At 31.2% G+C, this 21,433-nt stretch overlaps 1 protein-coding gene across 1 annotated transcript in view; it reads left to right on the forward strand.

Moving 5' to 3' along the window:
• Window positions 1-21,433, forward strand: part of LOC140439498 (acid sphingomyelinase-like phosphodiesterase 3b) — a 672,376-nt gene that overhangs the window by 228,234 nt on the left and 422,709 nt on the right. The window contains exon 2 of the mRNA XM_072529446.1: window positions 18,099-18,167. Within this exon, the coding sequence (XP_072385547.1) occupies window positions 18,099-18,167 (69 nt within the window). The remainder of the gene's footprint in view (window positions 1-18,098; window positions 18,168-21,433) is intronic.

The following is a 21,433-nucleotide window of genomic DNA, read 5'->3' on the forward strand; positions in this document are numbered from 1 at the left end:
CAGCCTACATAATAGATTAAACATATATTTGGCTATATATTGTTCTGAAGCTATTTTGTCGTGGCATTTTAAAGTAATTATTTTTTGAATGGGAATAAGCCGCAAGTAAAGTTTAAAAAAGTTTATTGACGTTTTAATTTCAACTTCTGACTCATATATATATTGACAATTCAGACATATATTATTCATTTTAACGTAGCAAATATGTATAGCATGTGATTCGTCTTTAAACAGACAACCACATGCCATGATGACTTTAAAATTCTCCTGTTAGCAATTCTATAGTAAATCATGAGAAAAAACCAGGAAAAAACCTTATAATACTATACCGACATGGTACATTAATTTACTTTTAATAAATACCGAATTGTGACTTTATATATTTGTCATTTAAAAAACATAAAGGATGTAAAAATTAATGGAAAAATCCCAGTAGTTGGCTCTATATGGTATAGAGCGTTTAAAAAACTTATACAGAAGTAAAACAATTCACATTTATAATTTGGCTATAAAACATATAATTAAAACTTTTTTAAAAATTGCCGTCAAAATTTATACAGGAGCATAACGTGACGTTTTCGATCTAGATCAGATCATCCTCAGTGCCTTCTTTTGTAATTGAAGGTAACACTAAAATTGTAGCTGTGACATCAATATATGGTTTTACATTGTTCCAAATTTAAATTCTAATGTGACTCTAGGTCCATGACATTGGATAAAAATTTAATACTTAAAGCAACATGTTTCTTTGCTCGACTTGAACACGTGGTTTGTTTCAGTTAATACGACACAGACCAATTCTGTAATTATCTTGTGTTTATAATAGATTGGATAAGTTTCACCGAGGACTGGGTTTGTATAGCCAAACATCTTTCTTGATCTGTTAATAATTTGCCATCGCTTTCTTTGGCGGTATAAATAATATATTAAAAAAATTATGAGTACCGGCATCAGTAAGAATCAAGACATTCAAACCATACTTGTTGGGTTTATTTGACATACAAAACTTTACACGAGCTCTAAATCCTATAAGCATTTTATTAATACAGGTTAATTCACAAATAGAGTACTGCTTCTGACAATCATTTACAAATTTAATAAAAATATGCTCGGCCTTTGAAGCTGTCAAAATCTAGATAGCTTAAAATCATTAGCATTCTATTCTGAGATATCAAACAACAGAATATATTACGGCCACTGCCGTCTGCTTGTAACAAACACTGAATGTCCTCGTTGTCTGATTTGAAAACAGAGTTGTAGTATAATATACCTAAAAAAGATTTAAATTCTATAATATCAAGGTCTTCCAGTTCCAGTTTAATAACTTCGATTAGTTGTATAAGAATTTTAACTAGAATGTCATTATCAATTAGACATCTCCATTTTTGTAAAGGCGATGCACTTTTTCTCAACTATTTGGCATCATCACAAAGTCCTAGTAAATGCAAAATTATGTTTCTCCGTTCTCGCTCTATGAACAAAAGGTTGAGACGACCACTTATTTTTTTTTGCGACAATAACTCCTTTCATTTTCAACTTCTTCACCACTTTCAGAATCGGATTTGTCAGGCCAGTCACCAATAGCTCCCTCACTATTGTCTTCTATACCGATACTGCTATAATACCGAATCTGTGTCATGCTTACTTTCAATTACATTAAAAGGCCACCTGATTCTTCCATATTACTAACCTCACTTTCTACCTCGTCATACTTTGCTAATAGAGTCTCTTCATAGTTTTTATCACCATAATATACTGTTTATACTGATCTTACGAAAGTAAACGACCAAGAGGAAGACCACAGAAGAGATGGGTTGATGACATTAAAAGAATAGCCGGAAAAAATTGAAAATATGTTGCTCAGGATAGAGACCGATGAAGGAGTTGGGAGAGGCCTATGTCCAAACATGGACGACAAAGGGCAAAGAAGAAGAAGAAGAAGAAGCGGATGTGGTGCCAAAATGACACCTTTTAAACTTTAGATAGTTACAAACTTAATAATTAATAATTTAAATTTACTCGAGGGTCATGTGGGAACTTTTTACGTTATTAAGTAAGTCATTTTCTAATTATTTTTTATATTTATAGTATATATTATTTTATTTAATTATTGTATCAGTATGCCATCAAGAAAACATTTAAGGGCAAATGAAATACATCGTATAATAAATGGTGAAGATAGTGAGCTGGAACCTTTTGAATATATAGGAAGTGACTTTGAGTTAAGAGAAAATGCTTTGAAGTTTAAATTGTACGATTTAGATAAAGAAGATGATTCTTAAAATAGTGGTAATTCAGAAATTTTTTAGCCATTCAGTATAACCAGTTTATCTGTAATCTTAACGGATCCAGGTATAAAAGCAATATTGGTGGAAAGTGATAAATATACAGAAGAAGTACCTGGAACATTAGGTGAGAACGCCACTTTTTCTGTTTATTGTAAATCCGGGAAAGGCTCTAAAAGGTAAAAACGGGCATCAGTGGTCAAACAAAATAATTAAGAAAATTTGATGGAAAGGAAACACGAAAAGAAAGGCAACACGATGATCCTTTTGCGCAAATACGCGAAATATGGGATGTTTTTGTTACTATCTGCAGAGAATCATATACCTTCATCCTATTTGACTATTAATGTAACCTAATTTGTATGATCTCAAAATCGTTATGATGTGTAGCAGCTCATGGTAATAACAGAAATATTGCCATGGACAACTGCTTTACATCAGTTAGCTTAGCAGAGGAGTTATTAAAAAATCAGTACAAACTGACAATTCCCGGAACTTTTCGCAAAAATAAAAGAGAAATTCTACAATAATTGTTAAACGTAAAGAACAGAATCCCCAATACATCTATGTTTTGCTTTGATAAAAGAAAGACATTGGTTTCATATATGCCGAAGAAAAATAAGGCAGTTTTACTTCTTTCAACATTTCACGAAGCTGCTGACGTTTCCAAAATAAATGGTAATCGCAGTATAATAACTGATTACAACAAAAGGTGTGGATACATTTCACCAGATGTGTTCGAATACAAATGCTGGTAGTAAAACGAGGAGATGGTCTTTGTCTATGTTCTATAATATGAAAAATATTGGAAATATTACCTCGTATGTTATTTACACCATAAACACATTAAAAGAAAATAGAAAAGTTTTATTCCGATACGAATATATGGTTGAATTGACTCATCATCTGCCCGAACTCTAACGTATGGTCCTAAAGTTTTGGGAAAAATTTCAAAAGCATATAACTCTGACCACAATAATCTTATAGTTTTATTAAATTATTCAATAATTTAACTTAACTATCCTTATTATAAATCAAAATTCAAATGACAGACAAGGGACCATTACTTTCGATTTGCCTAATAATTCCCCTGACACGTTGCATCATCCTTTGGACGACCTCGGCGTCAATTTCTCTAATTTTTGTATGTATGCGGCATCTTAACTGTTCCTGATTTTGTGCTTCCCATCCGTTATTATAGACTTTCCGACTTAATATTGCCCAGAACTCTTTAATTGGACGAGCCTGAGGTAGGTGGAGTGGGGAGGGGGGGGATTGTCTGCTGATTGTGTGTTCACAAACTAAAGCAATTTAGAGAGATATCTTTGAATATAAATATTTGCGTTTAAGGCTTCGCCTCGAACAACACCAATGTAGTGCTGTGAGATAAAGCCAGCCTCAGAAATTGCACACCATACCAAAATTTTGTCCTCAAATTTTTTCTTACTTTTGAATTTTATTTCATCAGGTACATTTTCGTAATCGTTCGTGTAAAACCCATTATTACCCTTCATCTCAGAGTTGGACAAAATAAAATATTTTTCGCCTTCGCGCGGCAACATCTCGGAATTCTCTTTATTTGATCATCTGTGTATTCTGGAGGTTTCCTTCTTTTCCGGTAGAAAATATTGTTACTCGATAGGGTCCTATATACTGTAGTCTTTCCAACATGAAATCTTCTGGCCAGATTTCGCTGTGAGACCCCAATTTTGTTCTTAGCTGCTTCAATCAGTCTTGCCTCTCTTATATGGTTTAAAATCCGCGGTCGGTCACTTTTACGCAAGTTAACACATGGTATCCCTTCTTCACATTCTTTGATTGTGCGATAATTGTCGATTTGCTTATGTTTTGATCTCGATAAATATTAACAATATCTCGTTTCGACATTCGCCCAACCATATTATAAACACCTCGACGAATATCAATTTTATAAGACATTTTGCAGAGCACAATCCAAAATATTCTGCTTTGTTTATTAAATGTCAATAACTGATGACATTTCAATTGCATGGCCTTCTTTGTTAAATGCATTTTGCTTCTCAATCAGACCAGGTGAAATTTGTCGCAAAACTTTAGGACCATACGTTAGCTGAAAAAACGATTGTGTAGTAAGGCTGTATGACACTATTCATTTTCTTGTATCATTTCTTATATCGTTTCTGATATAGAAAGTTATTTATGTTTTTTTGTATCGTTTCTTGCACGTACATTTGTACTCTGTATGACACTATGCAAGTTCTTTTATCGGAAATTGTATGTGATTCGGCACATGATTGGTCGAAATTTTGACACATATAAAAATAGAACTGCAGTACCTCAGGACTCCAAGCCAGATGCTACTAATTATTTTCTAAAATACTGTAGTTCAAAAATGAAAGAAATAAAATGTCCCAATATTAAAACTAAATTGGAAACCACAATTTTTGAACTGGCGGTATTGGAAGACAGAAATAATAAATAATTTGGTTGTAATAATTTATTTGTTTTTTTTTACAAATTATGTGTTTGAATGGCATGCTCTTGAAATTCTACTCTCTTATTTGGAGATATAAAATAATCTTTAAACTCATCACGAATTTTTAAAGTGGTTATGTATTGTTTTTAGTAATACATCTCCTCCTACTTTCAGTAGTTCCGATGCTATTTGATCCAATCCCTGTGATTTATTGTTTTTCAATTTTACTACTGCTGTTCTAATCTTGGTTGTTGTTTGTGAACACTTTTCTCTGATATCTGCTGGGTATAATTGTATATCAAAGTTCTCCTCCAGCCGCCATTATGACAGAAGTTTTACGTTTTTGCTTTTGGAGCTTTGCGCAAAAATTGGCGCATTTGTTGTACAAGAAACTGCAGCGGACACAAATTCTTGTATTGTTTCTGATATAAGAACTTATACGCTTGTATGACACTATCCATTTTTTTGTTATATCAGAAACGATATGAGAAATGATACAAAAAAACGCATAGTGTCATACGGCCTTTACATATTTACGTTGAAATTTTAAGCAGAATATTAAAGATGTCCTCAAAATTTCCGAAGAAGTTAAACATTCGTTACCTGAAGAAAAAAAAATTCCATTGAGCGACAAAAAAGACGCGCATGACTACTACATATAGTAACCAATGCCATCACACATCACGTAGCGAACACCAAGGTAATATTATGTACAATGTGTGCAAATGAGTAGTGTACATCGACTTTATTTATATTTGTATTACTTACTAAGACTTTTTTTTCTAATTTTTAATAAAAGTGTGTATAACTACATTTGTATTTTTTTCCAAATTTTTGTTAGATGTCATAAAAATGATAGTCCAATATAACTGCCAGTAACTAAATTGTAGTCCACCTTTCTAGAGTTAATACAAACTTCAATCAAAAAAATAATGTACCCTGTCTCCCATAGAGTGACGCCGGTACACAAAGGTTTTAGTATATATTTTTAAATTTATGACTTTATTTATATTTTATAAATATTGGTACTGACGAGGAAGATTAAACATAAACTTTATTTCTATGTAAACTAATAATAATCTCTCGTATTACTCTTGTGTATTTATGAAATTAACAAACAAAAAACCCTATCAACCTCTTATAATTTTATATTTTGTGCATTATAATTCAAAAACACCCTATCCTCTCAGATCATATTGAGAAGAAGGAAAAGAGATGCTAAATTTAGAAAATAATTCCACCATCAATCAAAGTTTTAATAAGAATTGCTCTTTGTTTTCTTTATGTAGTCTCAAATTTAATTTAACTCTTGGTAAAGGGCAAGTAAACAAGAGAAACCAATTACTTTATTGAACACGAGGCACTCTGAGCATTAATTGCATTTTAAATGGTTTTGTCCTTTTTGTTTGCTGTAATAACCTGTTTACCTCAATTTCTTGTAAACATAAACGTGACGGGTTATCATTGATGCAGGTAATTGTAAGCTTGTACTTTTAGCTGTAGTTACCTCAATATTACAAAAACGTAATAAAATCCTTATTATAGAGGTTTTATAAAAAAATTCTACAAGTAAATGTTAAAGAAAGTCTGGAACAGGCCTTAATCAATTTATTACACGTAGCACACCGTATTTGAAATGAATATAATTTAATTCGTGTCTCTACAAATTTTATAGTTGCCCTAATATTGCCATTCTTCAGTGTATTAGATCTCCTATTTTAATCTTCGGCGATGGAATTTGATCTATAATGTGAGTTATCTCTTTTATACTTCTCTCTATATATCAGTATTCGGTGGGAAATAAATGTTACAGATGTTAATAATTTTTTGGAGCTTTTATGCTTACTGCTACTGCTTCAAGGTTGGCCTTTAAAGGTATTTGTCTAGATTCCAATGAGTTATTAACATAAATAGAAACCCCTCCACTGGCTTTTTTAAAATCACGTCTATTTTTATAATAACCTGTAAATGCCTTAAATTTTGCTAATTTTTGGTCAGTAAAATTCGTTTCTTAGAGACATATTATTGAAGGTGAGTGTTTAGTAATTAATAATTTAAACATTTCTAGTTGTGTATAATAACCGTTTATGTTTTACTGAAGAATTGACATTTTTGTTCTATATGTTAATTTTTATTCTTGTACTTGATCACTGTCTAATTAAGAGGAGGAATTTGTATCCAGCAATTTGGATATTTTGGGTTTAATCTTTGTGCAACGTATTTTCATTATTTTTTCATTGAACAGAGGGTAGATGTTGTCCAATAATTTTAGTAACCCGTTAATATCTATTGTAGAAGTTTGCGCAACACTCAGTGGGTCGGGTGAACTATACGAGTCTTCAAAAAAGTGTAACGTTTCTTCTTAATTAAGAACACTTTTGTTTGTGTCGTCTTCAAAAAATACTTTTTTTGGCTGCATCAATTTATGTATGTTAATAGGATCTATTGGTGGGATAGTTCTCTTCTTTTTTGCACGTGTATCGTTAGCACGCCGTATAAATCATTGAGGTGTTTCAAGTGGTGTAACTGTTTCGGAGAAAGCTCTTTTGCTCTGTGTTTGTAGTGGAGGTTCTGTGCTAATTGGTGAAGTGATCAATGATTCATTAGTTTCTGATTCTATTTCATTAACGTTTATACTTTCGTTTATAAGCGGGTTATCGTTTTTTGACCTTGGTTTATTTACATCTACATCTTTATTTTTGTATGGTTTAGATTGAGTGTCTTGAACCAAATAATTTGGTTCTGAATGGATTTGTGCTGAGTATTGCGTTACGTCGGTTATAATGTCTGCTGTAGTCACTGTGTTATTTATTATTAAACTGACGTTATTATTTTTTTGGGGGCAGTTTGAGGCGATATGGTCAATCTTTTTACAAATATAACAGGAGTGTTGGTCTACAGACATAAAAATTCTATAGTTTGTATTGTCATGACAAATTAAGAAGGATTCAAGAAGTATTAGGTCCACTAATGGTGAAATATATACCTGTCTACGAAAACTTAGTACATGTTGAAATTCGGGACGAGATGTGCCAATTCTAAGAAATACATGCATACAAAAAAATTTTGAGCAGAAAACCATCATATCCCATGACAGACACCTATGAATCGGCTCCAGGCTTCTGAGATGTGGTGTTATGGGCATATTCCACGTATATTCTGTATTCACCGAGTTACCAATGTATAAGTTCTGCGCACAGTGCGGTAGAAGTGTAGTATTCTGATGACAATTAAATAACTCAAAAGTTAAAATATACGAGACACAGTGAGAAAAAAAAGACCGATAGGTAGTCCAGGAGAAAGTAGTGGCAAAAGGGAACCAGGAAGAAGGTTTATTTCCTGGTTGCAAAATCTACTGAAAAAATACAACACGACGATTACTGAGCTGTTCCGCACTTACTCCAGTCACTGTGGAGGAAAAGAGGTCAATACCTCTAAATTTTTTATAACTGAATCGATTTCGCTAAAAATTTGGAATAAGGCTTATCTTACCTCCCTCTTCAACAGTTATATATGCGCTAGGTGAGCTTTTTATTTTTATAGGGTGAAATTACCCCTTATTGAAAATAATGAAAAAAATTAATATTAAAGCATTTTATAAATCCATAAAATCGTGTTAAATTAGGTAATTGAAATATTGTCAATTATAATAATGGATATTGTGTACATTCTCAACCCTTAAATAATCTTAAAAACCACCCCTTTAAAAAAAATAATTGTAAAAAATGGTTTAACAGGTTCAAACGCTTTTGTAGTGCATTTATAGCATCTACAATGTAATTCTCTGCTTATATAAAATAATTTTGGTTGATTGCAACACTTCAACCCTTAAAAACTACGCCCTATGTCAAAATATAAAAAAAATCTTTTTAAACAACTTCAAAAGTTTTTAATGTACATTTATATTCAAAAATTCCTCTCTTATCAATAAAATATTTTTTGATTGGTTGCTTACTTTCAACCCTTAAAAACCACCTCTATGCTCACGAAACAAATTCCCCTTTGGTAAATGTCTAAATAAAAAAATTAAGTATACTCATGATGTTTTTATTGTAAAAAATTATGCATGAAAATACTTTACATTAGAAAATATACAAAATATATTTACAAAAATAAAAATTATTTACAATATATCAAATTATTCATTGTCTGAAACGTCATTCTCGTGGTGTTCTAACTCCACCTCTTCGTCTATTGCAGGACAGTTTTGACAATGTATTATTATATGTATGTATGTATGTATGTATTATATACATATTTATGTGAGTGTTAGTGTGTCTGTTACCAGTTTTTCGAATATACTTGAATAAAGCATTTATATATACAGAAAATAAGTTGATGCTCCAAAATAGAAATAACATGCTCCAAAATTTTTTGAGAATAACTCCGTTAATTTTTCAGCTACAGTGTCGATTAAAAAAATATTTTGAAGGTAATTTCAAAAGCTACAAGACTAAGTAGATTAAAATATGTTAAAATTCTTTCTTTTTAAATACTAAAGGGCCAAAGTGCTGATTAAAGGTGTGTCAGGCGCTGTATCTCAAACTTCAATTGGCTATATCTCTATTATTTTTCGAGCTACAACAAAAATAAAAAAATTAAAATTTTTGTTAAAAAAAAACTACATTTTGGTATAGAACCATTTTTCACGTATCTCTTATAGTTTTAGATTTATTTTGAAAAAATATAAATTTTTAGATAATTAAAAAAAAATTTTAATTTAAACATAATTTTTTCAAAAAAATACGCATTTTAAACAGGCTAAACTTTTAAAACTTATAAATAACATTAAAAAAATAAATGAATTGTAGAAGATATACGTTTAATTTCAATTCTGATCGAAATAGTGTTACTTATACTGCTCGTTTTTTTTAAACGCTAGAGTAATTCAAATTCTTTCCTTCGTGTTTCGCTTTGGTTTAATCGAAATGGCTTTAAGCACAGCTTATTTTTAAGGTTTTTTCTAGCTCTTTAAAAAGTGTTATATGAGTTTTTATCAAAAAAGCTGTCCATTTTCCGATATTTGATGTTAAATGCATCGAGTATAGTATCCCAAAAATAAAAAGTCATCTTCAAACAATTATAAATCGCTTAGTATTGTACTTATAAAACTTAATAAAAAAACAATCTCTTTGTTTTTTTATAGGCTTTAGTTTTGTTCATTATAGATTTTTTAATAAAACGCTTTGTTTTTGAGTTATTCGTACAAAATCATTGGAAAACATATTTTTTTTTGCGAAAAGTTTACTTTTGCATATAACTATAAGTATTGATTTAGCGAAAAAAAATTAAATGACATTTTTTGTTTAAAATTTTATTTTCTATCAATTCCCAGGGTTATTTTGAATGTAAAAAAGTTCAACCCAATAGATGGGGTGCCAACCACCCCAGGGGTAGAAGCACACATCGGCACAATATAACTTATGTTTTTTGAGCAATTTACTACCCACTGTAAAAATTTCAGATAAATCGGTGCAGTTATAAAAAATTTAAAGGGAAAATGCCACAGTAACTGGACTAACTGCGGCAAACGAAGTTCGGATGGCTATGATGGTTGCCAATGTCCGGAAGAGATAGACACTATAATATTAATATGAAACCTATTTATTAATAAAAAACCAACATTTTTGTTTATTTTGTCGCAAAATATAATACTCTAAAAATCAAGTAGTACATATCTTAAAATTACTTATACAAGTATATATCTCAAAATCAAAGAGGAAATAATTCGTTTCTCTAATCCAACTTCCTTGTCACCAGAACGTCCTCCGTGATGAATAGATATGGGGAGTAGAGAAAAGTTACTTTACATCAATCTCCTGCTTGATATCAAAATCCTTTGTAAGATAAAGGACCGCAGTTCTTTCCTCGCGGAGGATTTTTAATGCAAACTCCTTGAATGTTTCTTGTTTTAGTCGGTGCTATATCTGAGGAAAAGATCAGATTCTCGTGCACTTTCTACGTTTGAATTGCTCGAGGAAATGTTTCATTGCGATATCTCTCCCCGTATCTTGTACAGTCTAAGATTCTAGTTAAAAGTTCGCTAAAGGATTTAATTTCAAAAAGGGACATGAAACAAGAGCAGTTCTAAGAAATTTGCAGTTAAATTGTTATTAATGGTATTGTGTTATTTGACGGGTATCATTCTACAATGTATTTAAATTTTATACATTGTATCACTAAGCGAATCTTCGATTTAAGTGTAATATATAAAAAGGACTCTTTTATTTTACTAGATAATTTGAGTGTTATATGTGTGTGAGTGATTTTTTTATTTTTTAAATCATAAATAAATTTAACATGCACGAAGAACTGTTTTAACTAATACTTATCAATATCACCAATAGTATCGGAAAAAAAATTTAGCGGTTTGGCGCGGTGATTGCTTTATAAGCATAAAAAGTCTGAGGAATTATCTGAAACGAAGTACAATAATTACTACAATGTACTGAAAGTGCTTCTTTGTGGTGGCATACGTACAGAAATACAGATAGACGATATACAATCAGTGACAATCATAAGAAAAATGTAAGAGGGTGCGCGATAAGACGGGACTGCTCATATCGCAGTATTGAATTTCATTTCTAGTTTTTTTTTCTGAAAGCTGAATGTTCTAAACCGATCGTACTGTAGACTAGTGGATTGTTGTATATGTTCGATATATTTGTTATTATAATTTATGAATTTTGACAATTTGTCACCAGCGCATATAAATATTGGCGATTTTCAGGTCAGCCAGGTCAGTACCTCACGGGCTCTCCGAGAGCTTGGTGCTCTCGGGGCTCTGCTTCCTGCATTTATTTTCCATACTCTGTGGCTGAGAATTGTTTCAACTTACCTTGGTGTTTTTATTTCGACGAAAAAATTGTCATGTAAGAAATATCTTGCCTTTTTCAAGGCAAGACACCGAAGATAAATATTTTCCAAGTCCATAACCCGAAAATGGACTTAAGTAGAGGAGCTCTCGACAGTATATTCGAAGCCCTCTACAGAGCATCCGGGGATATCAGAAGGTGGTTAGACCCTTAATTGTTCCTCCGAGGTGACAGTTTGAGGCACACGAAATGAACGGGGCCACGTTCTTTAGAGTTGGAAGAGATGTGGAAGTGATTATTTTGACATTTCTACTAGTACACAAACTAAAATAGAATTATTAAACAAGAAAAGAAAATAATTTATGATGCTATCTACTAGAACTAAACCAGAAATATCAAAAAGAGAATAAAGAAAGAAATTATTATTAAATTGTCAAAACGATCAGATTCTGTCTTTATAGCTTCTAAGAATAATGGAAAGAGATGAGATATAAAAATAGATATTTACACCTAGAGCTAAGATTAATACATTAATTACAGGAATTAATATTAAACTCAACAGTCTTCCCGGTTGAATCGCGGCAATTTTCATTATGCCGAGCTTCTAACTTCTTCAGACTAATCAGTGAATTACTGGTATTGGGAATAGTGGACGGTTCATTTATACCGTCGATGGTGACGTGGTTGGGTGGGGGTGGGCGCGAATTTTTCTGACTGTATGATTTTGATTAAGAGGCGAAGCCGACGATATTTTCTTGATAAGAGGTCTCCAAGTCGAAGGTAACCGTATGCCGTCATCTCTTTTATTGAGACAATTTGGCCTTTTTTCAATCTTTATCGCTTCTGAATAAAGCTGAAACATTGAGGGCACATTACCAGAGCTGCGAAATATGTGATATTAAGGCTTATAATGCAAGGTAAAATCAAGGGTAAAAGATCCACAGGAAGAATTTCCTGGCTAAAAAACCTAAGAGGGTGGTATAGTTGTAGCTTAGTAGATATTTTCAGAGCAGCCGCCAATAAGGTACGGATAGCTGTAATGATAGCAAACCTCCGATAGTGAAAGGGACTAAAACAAGAAGGCTTCTCGGTTTATAAAATCGGATGGTGGTTATGGTTCTTGAGTTTTTAAAACCAATTTTGTGACGTATAAAGATGATGTTGACCTAGAGCTGAAATTAAGTCTGAATTGCGAACAGAAGTGAAATGTTTATAAATCCTATTTTGGATTCTACGATTTGTTTGGCCTATATAGAATCGAGGGCAGTCTGCTCAAGGAATTTCATAAACGCCGTGGTGTTCATTTGGAATGTTGCCTGTGATTGACAGGATAAGAGATAAACGTTTTTGCTGGGAGGAAAATATTGTGTATATTTTTTATTTTTAAAATTTTAAATTTTAAAATTTTATAAATGTCATTAGCGTCAAAATGTCATAATTTAGTAGAGTAAACTTGTCTGCGGTTGGACCAATTACAAGCAAGCATTACGGCGCGATAAATTTGAATTACTCCTTTTAGTTAAAAAACAAACCATAGTATTTATTTAATTACACTCTATTTAAACCTATAAATGGGTGGTTGTGTGTTGGTAGAATCGTACTGAGAATGATAATATTAAAAAAGGTATTTCGGTATGTAATATCAAAAAATATTTTTAGAGCAAAATGCTAAAAAAATCTAGTTGTATTGTATTTTATACTAGATATTAGTATATAAAAGTATATATTTAATGACATCGGTAAACAAAAGTCAATTTTTTCGTCAGTGAGTTTTCGTGCACATTGCTTCTGCCCAGGAGAGATGATCATAATATGTTTCTCATTCATTTTGCGGTTTTTACGCTTACTACTGGACACCTACTCCATCTTGCTACCATCTTTTGTAACAAAGAATTTCTCTTTAATTAACTTAATGTCGTTAGTATCATAATTTTAATCATCAAAGTCTTGCTCGGACTCCGAGTTGTGGTTGCTTTTATACGTACACAACTTCTTTTTAACATGTATCCAAACAATTTCCCACCTGTAGACCTGAAACATCTTCACAAAATAATCGTGCTAACTATTGTCTTGGTCTGCTTAAACTAATGAAATAAAAATAAAGAACCCGAACCTTTTTCTTATATAAAAGTTGTTTCTATTAAATAGGTTAAAACTTTGCAGTAAGCTAGCTTTGGTCATGTTAATCACAAGTTCTTATTGCACTGAGATCTTCAAATCAACTCTTTTTGAGTTACAGAGCTTCAAATTGTCGGTTTTGAGTTCATTCGAATAATATACAAGGTGTTAGTAAATAACTGCAACAAACTTTAGGAGGTAATTCTGTATGAAAAAATAATTATTATATAAATGTGTGTCCGCAAATGCTTCGTTTTTCTCGATATGGGATGTTTAAAAAATGATTCTTACAAACTAACGATTTATTTATTGTTCTGAAGCTGGTTGGGATATGTAAATCACATTTGGCGGTTGTTAATTATGAGTTGTTCATTATCATAATATATATTATTATTTTGTTAAATCAAAACACAGTACGCCACAAAGTTATTTTATAATAAAAATCATTTTTGATTTCCTTGTTTAACTTATGGCAAAAAAAACTTTCCAGCCTTTTTTTTATATGAGGCGATGTTTTTATTTAAAAAAATTTCTTAAATTTAAATTAAATCTTATATCTTAAATAACTTTAATCCTGTCATTTGTGTAATACAGTATCAAGAACTCTCTAATACAATAACAACGAACCAGAAGAACAACAGAAAGTGTAACTAATAATGTTTTAAATAGACGCAAAGCTATAAAAATTTTCAAAACGACTTCTCTGAAATATGATAAAAGTTAAAACTCTTAATCTCACTGGTTATCGTATTTGCGCAAATATTCCTGGTATATATTTTATTGCCTTATAGCCGGTTATAATTCGATTCCTCAGATCAACAACATTTTCGAAGAAAGTGGAAATTAAGAATTTAAGGAAATTCCAAATGCAGAAAAACCCGAGAATTTAAATCCAGCGATTAAGCAGGCCAATATTTCGTGCTTTTTCTACCTTCTCAACGATTTGGATGTACGTTTATAGTAATATAAGTAATTACGTATATTAAAGCTTACTCCATTTAGTTCATCCCAAATTTTTTCTGTTCTGCCTGTGGCTAACCAATTCACGGGAATAGTGTACGTGTCCGATTTCTAATTGCTATAGTGAGGCCACTCCTTTGTGCCCACAAGATTCTAACTTTCGCAGAAACAACTTAATCGCTTGTTTGAACATCTACTTGCTAACTCCTAACTTTCCAGAACAGATACAATTAAATATCAGACCGTTCTAAAGCTATTCATATAGCTACCGCTATGTTTTATCTACTAGTAGATCATTGTGAGAAGAGAAAGTCCCTTTTACTTAAAACGGTTCTGTGTCCTAACCTAAAATTGTCTTCTTTTTCCTGTCTCTTGTCTATCTCACTTAAGTATAACTTGTTGTCTAGCTCTGTCAAACCCTGACCAGGACTCTTTCTACCAAACTGGAGCTCGGACCTGAATACCGTGTGTGTGTAACCATCTTGCCAATAATCCAAGCAATTACGTCTTTTATTAGCCATACTCCTTCACAGCCCAACCGTGGTAGCTGATTATACGATACCTAATTAAGTGACTCCTCCTAGTAAGACCTGAAACATTCCTTTTGTGTTTTGAATATTACAAAATTAGTGCTAAAACGGACTCATGCATCATCATGAATGAATCATAAGTGTTTTCTCAGCTGTAAAGGATTTTTTTCAAAAAGAATAAGTAACTTGTAGGAAACGAAAGTAATATTCGTTTGTTGTGTGGTGTAGTCGTTGTGTGGGAAAATGTGAACCGAGAGTGATTATTAGTGACCTTAAGCCATATATTTACTGAAAAATGATGATGAAAATGAGTTAAAAAGATTCCATGTGAATTTTTCTTCAATTCCATGTAAAGATTATGGAAATTTATTATGGACAATTACAACTTTCTACCTCTTAAAATTCAAAATATTTCAGACCAACAAATAAATCGTCAGCTTGTAAGAAAAATTCGGCGGAGTGCCTTTTTTAAGCCACTTGAGAAAGGCACTCTGCCAAAACAGCTGTAATGATAGTAAATTTGTGGAAGTGTCGAAAACAAAAGTTTTCAGTGTTTTATTTTTTAATAAAATAAACTTCCATCAAGTAACGGTCGAATCCAACACACTACTTATATGTTTACTTAAAGAATTCTCTAATCAGCACATCGTCTCTCTAATCGAAGGCTGATGTAAAGTAATAAATTATACGACGTTGTTTTCTGGGTCGATAGACGACGATAGTCGAATTTGTACTACCAAAGCAAACTGTATTGAAATAAGACTTGAATGCCACACTTTTGTATTTTATTAAAAAAGTAATTTTTTTGTACTTGGAATTTAATTATGTGTTATTCTGAAACCGGAATCTGTCGCGGAAAATAACTACGAGATCTTCCAAACGTAACATATTACATCACTAGTGAATGGCAGATAGTCAGGGAGAAAACTGGTGGAGTCCATTTTCTTTTATCTTTGTCTTCAATTATATTTATTCTATTTCTATTGTTTTGTCTTCTTACAGACTACTATTTGTGATCTTCACTTAGTTTTTTTACCTTATCTGCTTTTGACTTTGTTTTTTGGACACAAGCAATTTGTACTTTTTTTAAGAGAATTTTAAGATCTTAACCTCCTTAGTCTGATTTTTCTAACATGCAATAATATTTTTAATTTAAAATTATACCTTCATACACTTTTAATTTATTATAATAATAAATTTTTGAAGTTATACTTCTATACGCACGGTCGACGTTGGAAATTTGCACGGGAGTGAATCTGTGAAACCATTACATATGTAAGATAATGAGTAAAAGAGAGACATAAGATGTATTTTCTCTCTCTTCTTCTCTCGAGAATAAAAATGTTCCTTTTGTATGTATATTTAATATTATAAATATATTATATTATATATAATATTATATACTTATATAATATAATATATATTAATATTATTATTTATGTGATATGTTTTGTATTATTCATTAAATGTTTATAATTATTTTAGGCTTTTGTATTTAAAAATAATCACTGTATGACAGGCAACTGTCAATTTTGAAATCCGTTAGTATCATGTCTAATTGGCAAATCTTTTACGTGTTTGGTTCATACGCTGGTGTACGTGAGTTAGAATCCCAATATGAATTTCCTTTTTTATTTTTGAAATATTTAAAAACTTCACGTTAATGTTATTAAATATATGTAATATACGCAAAAATGCTAAATTTAAAAATAAAATGAAAATTTACAACATAATCCGAGTTGTTGGCTTTTTATTTTTATCTTCCTAAAGTAAGTTATGTATATTGGCAGTTTTAAATACGTTTGAATATTGCATTTTAATTTGTATTGTATTATTATATTGAATTATGTTGCAGTGTATTGTATTGTAATTTTTATATTAATAACAAAATAGACAATGAATTTTACTGCAGAGTATGTGTAAAATTTTTTTTTTGCATTCAACTCCTTTTATACATATATGAAAATAAAAATATATATTGTCATTAAAATATTGATACAATCATTCATTTACTATACTCCTATTAAAGGTCAAATGTTTATATACAGCAAACGATGCACCATATACCTATATACCTAATTCTTTTTCTCTTTCTGCTCTCTCTTACCTATAGCATTAAATATGTAATGATTGTGCAGATTGACTCCCATATAAATTTGTAACGGCGAACGCGTGTATAGAAGTATAACATCTACCGGCAGTCCCACTGGACTGCCACACCCGTTTTTTTTTATATTATTTTACAAATAGACTGATTGCTACAATACCGTCATGTTTCCCAGTGCGATAGAGAAAACTGACGCAAGGCAGTCTCTGCATCTCTTTCTAATTTGCCACTCTTGGCAATGATTTACTTACGTCAAATATTAAGTATCTCACTAGAAGAGATCATCTGGTAAGCAGAAAATGCTAATTCTATTTTTTATTTTTTATTTTCTTTTTTTAAAAAACAAAAAAAACACAAAGGATTGTACACTGGTTTCCACAAAAAAAAAACACATTAAAAAAATTTTGGTCATGGTACGGGTGTCAAAACCCGACTATTTTTACTAGAGTTGAAGCAGCAGATAGTGTGAGTAAAATCGAATGACAGCTCTTTAAATGATTTTTTAAAGATGACAATTGACATATGTCATTAGAAAATCAAGATTTTTAAATTATCGAAAAATTGTTGAATTGAAAAACATAATAAAAGACATGTATACATATAAATTATCGATAAAAAAATTATATCCGTTATCGCATCGTCGTTGACAATATCTGACATAGTTGCAAAAATAACGCAAAAAAGAAATAATTCCAGACCACAATTTCTAAAGTTTAAAAGGCATGTACAGGTACAATTTGTTCCTAAATTAATTAAGTGGCTAGTACTGTCTTTGAATTTAGCTTTTACATTTCCTCCTGTAAATAATAATAAGGATTCTTGTTTCAGGATACTTTTGGCATATCACCGACATTCATTACGACGGGCACGTGAATTTCCATGGAGATGCCAGAAAGGGTGAGTTAATTAAATTTATTTTAAAGTCGGATCTATCTTCTGAGGGTAAAACTCCATATTTTAAAAGTAATATTTGCCATACAGATTTGTTTCAAAATGTTATTTCGGTATTCCAACTAACGTCGTTACGACAACATTTGCTTATTTTCAGTTATGATAAATAGTTGGAAAATTGTAAGATGTTTAATTAAAAGTTTTTCTTGATTTATTACTTACTCACCTAATATGCACGCTAAAAAATGAATATCCATAAACATTAGAATACAACAAACATATATTTTACAGAAGGAATGAAAGAGTATTGTTTGTAAATATTTCTAAGCGAATACCAAGATTCTGAGAAGGTCATAATACACTCAGGTGCAAAAAATTCTATAATACGACTATCTTGTAGAGAACAAGACATATTTTTGAAGATCGCACTTATAGATTGGTCAACAATTTAAGAAGGAACGGTAAATGTAAATAAGAAATACCATTTATGCAAAAAACTATAGATGTATAAAAACATAAATCGCATTATTCGAAAACTGGAAAAATTAAAAGTAACTTAGTTGATACAAAACAGTTAAATGAACAAGCAGAATTGCTTTTAACAAGGAAGAAGAAGAAGAAGAAGATAACTGAAATAAATTGGTTGCATATCCACATCAATGTTGTTATAAGTCCACAGAAAATATATCTTAAAATGAAAGACAGTAGTTATTTAATACGTTTTATGAACTGCCATCCTACGACCACCAGACATCATTCTTGTCGTCGTGTATAAAAGAAGTAAGTTTTGCGAAAAGAAAAATTAACAGAAACATAAGCAAGGATTTTAGTACAAAAATTTTCTTCCTGCAAAAACGAGTGTACAAGCTATATTTTATAAAAGCGTTTATCATTTCAAACAAAATATTTTACATTTGTATGCAAAAAAACCAGTCTCCTTGGAATAGTTGAACCAGATAAAAGAGGTAAAGGATCGAGTAAGAGAAAAATAAGTGAAAACAATACAAAATTGATTACTGATCACATCAACAAATTTCCGAGATACAGAAGTCACTATTCTACGAAAGACAATGCCGCTTGAAGGTATTTGTCTTTAGAGTTAAACATACAGTGTATGTATAATCTATACAAAGAGATCTGCATTAAAGATTATAAAACCCCAGTCAGGTTATCTTATCACAGATATTTGTTCAATAATTATTTTAATTTACGATATCATAGACCACGTTCTGATACCTGTTCAAGATGTGATAAGTATCAAAATATTAATAAGCACTCAACAGATCAAAGGCATGTCTCTGAAACTAAAGTTTATTTATCTGTCCACCACTGTAAAGCTAAGCTAATCTATGAAACAATAAAAAGACATAGACACCTACACATCTTCAGCAAATACCTTAGTTATAAGTTTTGATTTGCAACAAACGTTAGCAGTCCGCTGATCACACTTAAGGTGTTTTATATGAGACAGTTGTAGACATATTATTTTTGTGTTTAATATTACACATATATTTACGTGGTTTGAAAATGGCTTCAAGAAGGTGACTGGCCATAAGATCGTGTCTTCTGTAGTTTATCAAGTTGATACCACCAACCGTAATAAAACTTATTGCATGCAGTGATTCCTGTCGAAGGCAAAATAAAAATAAATACATAAGTAAGTTGTTCATGTTTCTAATACAAACTACTTACTTAAAGGGGATCCACCAAAAATTTTTAGAACCTTGACCTATGTATATGGAATGTTATCGTGCATTTGCTCTTATTGTATAAGCCAAAAGGAAAAAATCCTTAAGTATTTATCCTACAATCTTGGACTTATAAACCGTTATTGGACCTTATTGTTATGCCTAAAATGACTTATTTGATGATTTAACAAATGTGTTAAACGATCAAAAAATTGAATCACCTAATAAACGATTAAAAATTAGATGTAAAAAAAACCTTTATGTTTTAGATAGACAAATCGCTTTATTAAATTCTGAAAATGCTGCACTATTTTTATTTTAATTTAAACATAAAAAATGACTTTCCATTTTTTAAATGGGTATACGTTTTACCAAGAGGTCGATCTTGATTTACTGTTTCCAACCATTTCTTCTTTGGACGTCCTCTTCTTTTTTCCTAATTTCTCCCTCCTTTAGTATTGTTTTAATATTTCGATTCTCTGGCATTCGTGTAATGTGACCAATCCATCTAGCTCTTTGGGCTCGTATTTTTACCATAATTGCTGGATTTCCATACATCTTCATTATTTCTGTATTCATTCGTCTTCTCCAAATGTCTTGGTCATCTGCCGTCTTTATTCCTCCAAAGATTTTTATGAGTACCTTTTGTTCCCAGATGTCTACTTTCTTTTCTTCCTGCTGGTTCATAATCCACGTTCCACTGGCATACATGAATGTAGATCTGATGGCTGTCTCGTATACTCGGAGTTTAGCTGTTCTTGACACATTTTTTACTTTTAGTAATTAATTTAGTGTCCCTATCGCTCTGCTTCCCTTCAGTAATATTTTTTCTATCACGTTTTTTTCTTTTCCCGTAATTGTTAGTGTTACTACTGAGTATTCAAATTCTGACACTTTTTCAAAACTATAGACAGTCTCTGCTCCTTTTATTTTGATATATTTGTTATTATTTGTTATGTTTCCTCTCATTTCCATATATTGCGTTTTTTTTTGGTTTATTATTAATCCTTATCTTTTCGCTTCTTTTTCAAATTTCCGGAAAACTTTTTCTAACTTTTTTTTGTTCTCGCTAATATCACAACATCATCCACGTACGCTATGCACTGTTCCCTGCTATTGAAGATAGTCCTGTTTGTGCTTATATTTGATTTTTTTACGATATGTTCTAATACTAGGTTAACTAAATTCTTTGATAGCGGATCACCTTGTTTTAAACCTTTATTCAATGTAAACTGTCTTAAAAAGCTTATTTTCATTGTGACACTATTCATTGTGTTCCTAAGCATCATTCTCACTAGCCTTATAAGCTTTTCTTGTATTTCTAGTGTTCTCATGGCTTTATATAGCATAGAAATTAGAGAATATATTGTCTACAAATAACAACGCAATAACGATTACCACAGCAAAGTGGAGGAATCTCCAATTATAACTAGACTATAAACCACCTGTGCATCACCAGTTTTATAACGATCTGCCTCATAGTGAACTAAAAAAGAAAAATCATAAATCATTCTTTTACCTATTTAAAAAAGAAGAAATCAATCAACAAGATAGTCTACAACTCGAAAGCCTAATAATGTGACA

The sequence above is a fragment of the Diabrotica undecimpunctata genome, chromosome 4 (genome assembly GCF_040954645.1).
Source record: "Diabrotica undecimpunctata isolate CICGRU chromosome 4, icDiaUnde3, whole genome shotgun sequence".
In the NCBI taxonomy this organism is placed as follows: Eukaryota; Metazoa; Arthropoda; class Insecta; order Coleoptera; family Chrysomelidae; genus Diabrotica; species Diabrotica undecimpunctata.